The following is a 10,401-nucleotide window of genomic DNA, read 5'->3' on the forward strand; positions in this document are numbered from 1 at the left end:
TCATGGGTACAACAAGAAATGACGTCATACATTCAAAGGTGTACCAGGCAAGCAGGCAAGCACTGCCAAGATGAAATAGAACTTGTAAACAGCATGATAAGATCAAGAGGTAAGAAATCAAGAAATGCAGTGTCATGGTAAGTATGGATATGTACAGGAACATGAAGTTAGTCTACTGTATCACTATGTACATGTACTTCAAAGTAAAGTAGAAAAAAGTCTGCAAAGGAAACATCAAGTAACATCAACTAAACATTAGTGAAAAGAAGTAAGTAAACAACATGATTAGACTCAGGTGCAGAGCCAAGGATTTGGTATGGTATTGATTTATTTGAATTCGGTATCTCAACAGTACATTGTACAACTTGGGAAGATCCGAATGACATAGATACATAAACATAAAAATAAGAAGTGCCCTTTGGTCCTCTTTTCTTCTAAGTTAACAAAATAAATTGATACCAAAGGTCCCTCCGGTATTGCAAACAAATACCAAAGGTCCCTCCGTTATTGCAAACAAATACCAAAGGTCCCTGGGTGTTGGTCCTAAAACGGTTTCACTGTACATCATCCAGGCTCAAAGGGTTAACATCCAAGGTGTAAAGAATGCCATTCGTTAAACTTAGTAGCAGTACTCCATTGAGTATTGCCAGTGATACAAGGCTAGAATCCTCATTCTCTACATTGGGTAAGGCAGAGACACACCCTGTACGTGTATTATACACACTACACGCTGTATACATCCTGTACCCGGCATTGGCAGTGACCCGGGCACTGGCTATGACTAGACTGTCATCAGACAGTGAACATGCAAGGCTATTCCTGAGGTGTACACCATCTGGTTTTACAGCCTGTTGCCAATGACCATTACCAGTGTACTGGAGGAAACACCCAGTAGAACCACCTATGATGTACAGTGAACCATGACAGGCTACAAGTGAGGCACCTGCACAGCGACATGGGAGTGGAGGCGGGGAAGGTGAATTGGCAGTAGAGGATTTCCACTGCTTGTCAAAAAGTGTGTAACAACTCACATTGTTGGCTGGCCTCAAGTCAAGGCCCCCTAGAAGACTAACACTAGTGTCAGTAGCATGAACAACACACCCCACGTGGTGGTTATTTGGAACCTTTGCTACTTTCACCCACTGCCTATCACGCTGGGTGTACTGCAGTAGAACAGGTTGATCACGATTGTCATGACAATGCAGGTACAAAACCTGACCAGCGCTTGCCAAGGACGGGTATTTGAACGGACCAGAATGACGAGGAGGAGGAAGGGCAAGGTCAGTCCAGTGACGCATATCTGTAGTCTGCTTGATGCTTGTAATCTTGGAATGATCTTTCCAGACAGCCACGAGAGTGTTCTGGTAGTTGATGAGTTTACACCCACCATCACACTGAGATGGTGTAGGTACTTTGATCCACTGGAGAACATACACACAGCCACAACACAGAACAGCACATGCAGTCATGCAGGGAACAATCAGAAAATTCGTATGTACATGTATAATGAACGATATGTGTCAAGGGAAATATACTCAAGTACAATAAAAACTGGTGTAAGCGACCTCCCCACTGTACAACCAAAGACGGTGGCTATAGCTGGGTGATCTTTAGAACAACGTACAATACATTCGTGGCATCCCGCATCGTGCACATACAGTAAAGCCTGTCATGGCGACCACTCGGGTAAGGTAACCACCTGTCCTAGAAGACCACCGCAGCCAGGACCAAGGGATGCTATTTCCAGTCAAATGACCCTGGATAAGGCGACCACCTGGTAACAGAGACCGCATTTTGAAGGTCCCTTGAGCGGTCGTCTTAGACAGCTGTTTCACTGTACTTGCATGTACTCATATTAACAGGTGCTGGGCATAGAACATATTCATAGGGACGAAGCACCAATGGGTTTTCACACACGGGAAAACAGGAAGAAGAAAATTGAAAACAAAATTTGACAATACATTTCTCTCTCTCGTGATTCGCTGAATCATCCCCGGCGTCAGAGCCAGAGAACGTGCGGCGGGTGCAGCAGAGTGCTGTCTAGAGTTTTCACCAACCTACACACAGAAACAAAGAAAACACGACTGTTCTTATTGTCCGCAAACTCCAACGCAGCCACTTACACTTACAAATTTATATCATACCGCGAAGAGTGAAACGTAAGCAACATTATTGTTGGACGGGCTGAGGCGAAGCATGCCTTTTGTGTTAAACACATTGTCAATGTAATATTGTCAACATCCATCAAGATGTGCTGGGCAAGATCTGCTTCTAAGGAGGATGTTAGCACGCACTAGTGAGCTCTCATTTTTCCCCGCCAACCTGACTTTTCTGACTCACGGCTGTCGTCCTGAGCACACAAGAAGCCTATCGAACCTGCCAATGAGTACAAGCTCCAGGGTGGGAGCAAACACTAGAGAGAGGATAGCTATGGGTTTTTGTTTTGACGTGACGTGCCGTTTCACGTCAAAATTAGCGTAAAACTCCAAATTTCGACCTGAGCCGCAGGTCACTCGCCTTATTCTCCAACGCACCCACACCCAAATAATGCGAGCTGTACTTTCTCATCACGTCAAATACCGTAGGATCCCACGGATAAGCCCATGGGCTTATCTGTTTCACAAGGACATTTCGGTGGGCTTATACGCGGGCATGGGCTTATACGCCGACACCAAGTTGTGCTATTGAACAGTATCAAGGAAGTGTGTAGTACATTGCTGAAAACCACTGTGCAAACAAAAACAACCGATGATCGTGCGGAAATGTACGAAAAAAAACTATAATGTGCATGTACTACGTACATGGTATGGCCAAGAGTCCAACATTTATGGACTCTCGGTATCACCTAGGCCCATGGGCTTGTACGATGAAGCTTTGTGATGTTCGAACAAAACCTGGGCTTATGCGCGGGCATAGGCACGGACGGGCTTATCCGCGGGATTCTACGGTATGGCGTGCATGAGCCAAATATCGCGAGCTGAACTTTCTCGCCACGTCAAATATGGCGTGCAGCTGAACCTCTTTACTGACTATCTTACACAGTAATCGCCAAGGTTACCGCCATTATTTCTTAAGATTTGCTTACACTAGACATGTCAGTTGTGCTGTTGGCCATGCTTTCTGCACTGGAAGTGTGCCTTCCGCTAGCACTTACCGGTGATGCCGTTCGTCCAGATGCAGTGTCACTTCCCGCACTGACCTGAAACGTACAGGGCAATATAACACACAAACACACACACGGACACACACGTACACATACAACCACACACACACACACAACCACACACACACACAACCACACACACACACAACCACACATACATGTACACCAGCATATGGTCGGAAAGACGTGCACGTGCATCCAAAGACACATAGGTTACTTTTTTTTGACGTGACGTGCCATTTCACGTCAAAATTGGTGTAAAAATAACTCCAAATTTCTACCCAAGCTGAAGGTTACTCGCGTTATTCTCCAACGCATGAGCCAAAGAACGCGAGCTGAAATTTCGCGTCACGTCAAATATAGCGTGCAGCTTAATCTTTTTACTGACTACCTCACACAGTAATCACCAAGGTCGCCGTCACTTTTTCTTAAGATCTGCTTACACTAGACATGTCAGTTGTCCTGTTTGCCCTGCTTTCTGCACTGGAAGTTTGCCTTCCGCTAGCACTGACCGATGATGCAGTTCGTCCAGATCCATTGCCACTTCCCACACTGACCTGAAACGTGCAGGGAACACACACGTCCACACACACACACACACAAACACACACACACACACGTACATGTATATCAGCGCATGGTCGCAAAGACATTCACGTGCACCCAAGCACACATAGGGTACGTATCCAAGAGCATGCGCATGCTCAGAAATACACACACAGAGTAAGAGCTGACTATCGACTGTGGGGTGTCGGCATTCTCGATATCTGCATCACTGAGTGTGCACAAGTGTGCAGGCTCCGGCAGCGTAGAAACATCCTTGTTCTGGTTTTGTCATTGACTAGCATACTCTACTCCAGTACCGCAGTGCAACGTGAGATAGTATTTGTGGTTATTGTGAGTTTTTATGGTTACCATCTGCATAATAATTATTATGGTCACAAACCTGGATATGTGTGCTTACAGAAAAAAGATATTGGTGTTCTTAGACTGTTCTATAACATATACTTCCTCCATTGACAAAAACTTCGTGATGGATTTTAAGGGACTGGTTTGCGCACAAACTGCCGTGAAATGAGTCGCAATCCCTTTCTCGGCCTTTCTTGGCATGCCATGAAAGAGGTATGATGCAAGGAAAGCGACCTTTCACAAGGCGAGCGGAATCGATGGTTGCGCTGTGGAAACATAGGCGATGACAGTCATAGCGAGCGAAACTGAAATACCACTTCTCCGAGGGGATATTGCGCTGCTTGGTCTCTCTACCACTTTAGCACTAAGTAAGTTGGAGAGCGATAGAGAGCGATAAAACGGAGCAGCAAGCCCACACAATGAGCGAGTGAACAAGGAGCTGCTCCGATCGCACGGCGCAATGAAACAATTCTGAACTCAACTTCTTGTTCAACCTTCGCAAAGCCCAGATTCGAATGCTGATGACCATGCATTCTTTCAGAAGTCTGCAGTCCGACGCGAGTCTCGTGGCTAAAGACAGTCGATTGGACTTGCTAGCCGCTGCCATTCAGTGCTGGCAGGGGTATCCATCAGAGAAAATGGAATCAGTTTGGCTCTGCCTTTACTACTCGTTTCGCGGAGTTCTGGAGAGCGAAGATGAAACCAGGGAGTCGTAAAATATTTGTACGACTCCCTGGTGGAATCGAGTAATCGCCACCGTGGCGGATCACGAAGCTTGAAAGCCAACTTACTTGAACGACCACGACATCAAGTTCAGCGGAGTGTGATCAAAGGAGCCGAGGCAAGGCTGAAGCGAGCTGAACAACGACCCGAGAGGGATGACGACTCGCGTGCAGGAGATGACGACAGCTACGCAGGGTCAAAAATGAATCGAGCGAAAGCGATGCAAACTGAAATCTCTGCTCATTCCGCCAACAGTTTCTCTTGTAAAGACGCTGTACATATACTGAACTACCTTCGTGCAGTGATTTGCAGTCGATACAAACTGTTCTTGACCTGTTCTAAGCGTTTTCATATCCATCAAAATCCATCACAAAGTTTATATTAACGGAGGAAGCGAAGTGAACCAAAATTGCTCAGATCAATGGATAATTATGCCACTTTTTCCTCTACATACTTTTGAGTGACTTTTTAACGTCTCCTTGTTTAATAACACATTTTCGGTTGATGCATACCACACCCACATTCTTACCTGCTGTGCGGTGGGAAGTTGTGAAGGGTGGTCATTCACACTTCGGTTGGTATCATTGAACTGCCCCCTGATGGCTGCGTGTAGGTCTGTCAGCTGGGTGGAAACTACTGCTGTATGCCCTTCTTGGCTGGTGACTTGTGCACGCATCTCAGTCACTTGTTGGCTCGCAGTTTGCAGGCAGTCTCGCATCTCAGTCACCTGTTGGTTCGTCGTATCCAGGCGGTCGCGCATTCCAGTCACTTGCTGGCTCGTTGTCTCCAGGCGGTTGGACACCCCAGTCACTTGCTGGCTCGTTATCTCCAGGCGGTTGGACATCCCAGTCACTTGCTGGCTCGTAGTCTGCAGTTGACCGCGGATACTGGTGGTTTCAAGCTGGGTATCACCAAGACGCTGTACAATGGTGCCGAGCTGGTCCTCTACTGCAGAGCTGCGTGTGGTGATGTCAGCAATGCATGTAGCTTGCTGGCTTAGCTGCTGTGAAATCGACTCTAGCTGGCTGGTAAGTCCTGTAGCAGCAGAGCTTGGCTGACTCTGTGCATGACCACCAAATAAACACAGACAGATGGCAGAAAAACAGCCGGAAAGAGAGAAAGGCAGATGAACAATTAGGTGAGCAGACACAGAGATACTGTGAGTCAACAAATAGTCGGTGCATATTTATTTTTGGCGATTTCTGGCCTAAAATTTGTTGCAACTGAAATATTGTTTTGCCAGGTTCGAGGTGACAGTGTATACAGGTAACAGCAGTACATGCCAAAAATTAATAAATGCGGTCGAAATGTGTGTTTTAGCCAGTGGGGGGGGGGGGGGGGGGAGGGTTGGAATTTAAAGGTACCGGCAATTTGCAGACTTACAGTAGATAAACAGGCAGTAGACGTACACCGAGAAAGTCACTGTACATCAATGTGTGTTTGGATTTTGGGTGTATTTGAAAGTTACATTTCAAGCACAATACAAGTACATTACAGGGATATCACTGGGCAGTGGAGGGAGGCATGAGTGCCTTGGGGGGAGAGAGGGTTGTCTCAACCCCCCCCCCCCCTCCTAACCCCGAGGTGATTCGGATGTTTCGGCCAACAGGGGAAGTTGTAGTGCTCTTCCAGTCTCGGCGGAACCGGCCCGGTTGGTCAGGCCATGGCTAGACCAACTTTTTGCCCGGCAACGTGTATTTTACTGCTTAGGAGTTCATGCGTGTACCCTACACGTACATACACATGTACATATCATACACCAGGGTTCTAGCCAGGTCAAAATAGTAGGGGTAGGGTTTCCCCAAATCGGCCAGCCGAAAAATTCACCGGAAACGAGACTTATCGAAAAATCGCTAAGCTTTTCGCCAATTTTGGAGGGTTTCTTTGCACCGAAAATCTACCAAATCTTCAAATATCTCACCAACTTTGAAGCCAATACGCCAACAATTCTTGCTTGCTTGCTTGTGGTTTGAGCTTAGCGAAAGCCGCAAAGGCGAAAAAAAAAAGAAGAATAGAACGGGCGCCGATTCGGGGAAAGCTTAAGTAGGGGGGGGGGAGGGACATGGCAAACAGTTACCCTGGATCCCATTTTTCCACTTTCCTGTATAGTCTGGGTTTAGTGCTAGGCTAGACCTCTCTACAAAGCAGTTTACAACTACCGGCAGCTAGCATTGCTTTTGGCCGGAATTTTTTGGTGACGACTGTAGTAAAAGTGACTTTCGACTGCATTTTCGTTGAATTGCATGAAAACATGAAAATCGGAAATGAAAATCGGAAATGAAAATCGGAAATGACTTGTTCAGAGTAGGGGGCCGCTGCGCCCCCTCCCCCTTTAGCTAGAACTCTGATACTGTGTAAGTACAAATTTTCGTTCATGAAATCTTTCGTTAGATCACTCCACCAGCAGGTTCGTTACGTGCTAAATTTCGTTTTGGGTCGAGGTCTGTCACCCCGAACGTTCAGAAAAAACACTAGTTTGGTACAAACTTTAGTTATTTCGTGCCCCCTTACGAATATAGGGAAAATGAATTTCAAACGAAAGTTTGTATTTCTACAGTAGTATAGGTGGTGAGATCAGGACTCCCTGGTCTACATGTGTGAACTGTGCCTGTGGATCACTGGATGGATATGGAAACAATACATTCATGGGTGTGTGGGACTGATTCTTTGTAGTCCTGTGTCAGATACTCATAACATGAAGGTTCCATGATTTGAAAGCAAAACGACAAATTACTCACCGGCAAAATACTGTTGAACATTGTCAGGAAACCTTTGATCTCTTCGTGTGCCTGCTCGGCTGACGGTCGGTCCCCGGGACGGTTAGAGAGGCAGCGGCGGATCAATGGCTTCAATGGATGTTCATCCGGCAAACGTGCTAGGCAGCGTGCTCTGCGTGTCGTCTCCGGAATCACTTCTTGAACTTCTTGGCCCCGCTCTCGCACGACGACGAACTGTGGCGCTGCAACCACGTCCATGCCAGGCATAACTCCTGTTAGAACACTCAGCATCATTACACCCAGCGAAAACATGTCTAAGGGACGATCGTAATCCGGAGCCTCGCTCAAAGCCTCAGGTGCCATAAATGGCAGTGTACCTGGGCAGCGAGTCATCTCCATGGCCGATCGGACTTGGTGCGGTTGTTGTCGAGGTGAAGTCAAGCGCACAAATTTAGCAACACCAAAGTCACTGACTTTGGCTGTGCCATTTTTCACGAGCACATTCTTGGGCGCTAGATCGCGATGAATGATTCCGAAAGAATGCAGGTAGCGAAGTCCTGCGCTTGCGTCGCAGAGGTACGACACGAGCTTAGGAGTATCTTCTCTGCCATCTCCGATGCTAACGTCTTCTAGAGACGCCGACAACAACTCCAGGGCCAACGCAGCATTCCCTCTTACCCGAGCTAGTCCTATCAGTTGGCATAAATTCGGGTGGTGCGTCCTACTAAGACGAAACACCTCTTGACCAAATGCTCTGAGTTTACGCTCTCTGTCTTGAACACCTGGCTCAACCAACACAGGATGTAACACTTTGAGAGCGATATCGATACCTTGCCAGTTGACCTTGTACACCACTGCATCCGATCCCCGGCCGATTTCGTCTTCGTCTCTCACCTGAACGTCACCTAGGAACGTGATGTGCTGGTTTGTCAACCCTAGGTCATCAAGCAACGCCTGACCGTCGCGATTCATCGCTACGACTTTGTGGACGACAGTCACAAGTCTTTAGTCAGTCCGTGTTGTGTGATAAGAAACAAATTCAAACGGAAAGCCTCCTCCCCTCACTAACTCAGCGCTACATAATAATGCTCAACAGCCTTTCGTTGCTTCTCTATCGGATCGTAGCTTCGCAGACGATGCGCGGGCGATGCGCGGGCGATGTGCAGGCCCAGGCAAGACGCCAGTCATCGTGGGATGACTGGCGTCTTCATGGTCTTGCGATACCGCAGATCCACGTAGATTTACCATGCCCACAATCCTGATGTTCGGCTCAGGCAGGCTACAACAAAGACAGTCGGTGCAAGTCCTGTACTGTTTGTTCTGTGTATGTGCTAAATTCATGGCCAGGAGTCTACGTCAAAACGTGGCCTTCATTCCATATATGGCCATGAAGACCAGGGTGCTGCGGTCAAGCCAGCGCGAGCACGCCTGCATGCTCGTGCAGCACTGTACCTAGTAGCTAGCTAGGTAGCTGTGCAAGTGTCAGACTCTCACTCTCAGGGCCATGGCCCAGGCCAGTCCGGGATGAGCGAGCTGCCACGCCTTCTGCAACATCTACGCAAGTCCAATGTCGATAACACAGCCCCGGCTGGGCGGGCTGCTGGATCATCATAATAAGCCTGACCCATCTGATCATGTAAACACGCTCTAGAATTACTGAAGGACAGCTCAAGGCGGGCTCTCCCTAACTGGCCTAAGCCCAGAGTCGAATAAATCTTGCACAATGCGCAAGATCAGGGAAAGATGCACAATTCGCTCTCCAATGCCTGCTCCAACAACGCAGTAAGCTGACGATTCTACTCCGCATAACCGAAATGACGATGGGTCGATGAGTCGAAGGCTCTTGTTGCTGATTGTGAACCTATAGAAAAACACAGAAAACTGAATATGTTGATGTTACGAGAAACAGCAATGAATGGAGATCAATCAAACTCCTGGGTTCCCTATTGGGCTCTGCAGAAGACGTGGCCATGAGAATTTCAAAAGCAAACAGTTCATTTGTTGTTGTTGTTGTTGTTGTTGTTGTTGTTGTTGTTGTTGTTGTTGTTGTTGTTGTTGTTGTTGTTGTTGTTGTTGTTGTTGTTGTTGTTGTTGTTATTGGTGTTGTTGTTGTTGTTGTTGTTGTTGTTGTTGTTGTGTTTATTTTAATTCGCAAAGAAAAACGGGCAGATCTGCCCAATGAAAAGGTGGCGAATGCAGATAGAAAGCAGTAATTAATGAAATTGGGGAGGGATGTAATAAGGATAGAGGTGGTGAGAAACTAAGCCAGCCGATCATCAAACAGGACGTTTGGTACTCTAGGTACTAAGGGTATGAGGGATTATGCTGGCGCGGAACTGGCGGAGCGTGGAGATGGCATGTATATTAGGAGCTAGGAACTAGGAGGGCTTGCAGATCAGATCTTGCGTGCCCATTCCGATACCTCCAGACAAGAACGATGAACTTCTGCCTGAATATCTCGGATACTCTGTATGTGTCCAATTTCAGCAGGAGGGTGCGCGCGGAGGTGTGATGCGAGAGTCCGAAAACCGCCCTTGCCGCCCGATTCTGCATGACTTGTAGCCGATCCAATTGGTTGGCAGTAAGAAGTGGGGAAAACGCATTGTATCCGTACATTACGTCAGACATGATGATCGCTTTAAAAGTAGAGAACTCGGCTCTGATGAGTCAAGGAGCGACGCAACCTCCATAGTGCTCCGATCCTCTGGGCCAGTCGAGCGGTGCAGCGATCAACATCGGGCGTCCATGACAGATCCGAGTCGAGGAGCACTCTAAGATACCTGGCCGCAGTAACGACAGGAATCGGTGTTTTATGACAGCTTACATTGATCGTGTGCTGGGGCTGCTGAGGCTGCCTGTTGGAGTATACAGGGATAACTAATTACATGT

At 47.4% G+C, this 10,401-nt stretch overlaps 1 protein-coding gene across 3 annotated transcripts; it reads right to left on the minus strand.

The window, feature by feature from the left end:
- Positions 1–8,682, minus strand: LOC135824842 (probable serine/threonine-protein kinase DDB_G0278901). 3 transcript variants are annotated; one of them, XR_010554954.1, is made up of 7 exons: positions 7,534–8,682; positions 5,325–5,855; positions 3,607–3,720; positions 3,155–3,199; positions 1,962–2,057; positions 496–1,421; positions 1–464 (listed from the first exon to the last, which is right to left on the minus strand). XR_010554954.1 is itself a non-coding variant. In XM_065337565.1 (6 exons), the coding sequence occupies exons 1-6, from the start codon at positions 8,482–8,484 to the stop codon at positions 555–557; spliced, it is 2,604 nt and encodes an 867-aa protein (XP_065193637.1). In that variant the 5' UTR covers positions 8,485–8,682; the 3' UTR covers positions 1–554. The 3 variants fall into 3 exon arrangements, 2 of the variants coding, with proteins under 2 accessions (XP_065193637.1, XP_065193638.1); XM_065337565.1 differs by having other exon boundaries at positions 1–1,421; XM_065337566.1 differs by lacking the exon at positions 3,155–3,199 and having other exon boundaries at positions 1–1,421.
- Between the last annotated feature and the right edge of the window lie 1,719 nt (positions 8,683–10,401).

The sequence above is a fragment of the Sycon ciliatum genome, chromosome 9, assembly GCF_964019385.1.
Source record: "Sycon ciliatum chromosome 9, ocSycCili1.1, whole genome shotgun sequence".
In the NCBI taxonomy this organism is placed as follows: domain Eukaryota; kingdom Metazoa; phylum Porifera; class Calcarea; order Leucosolenida; family Sycettidae; genus Sycon; species Sycon ciliatum.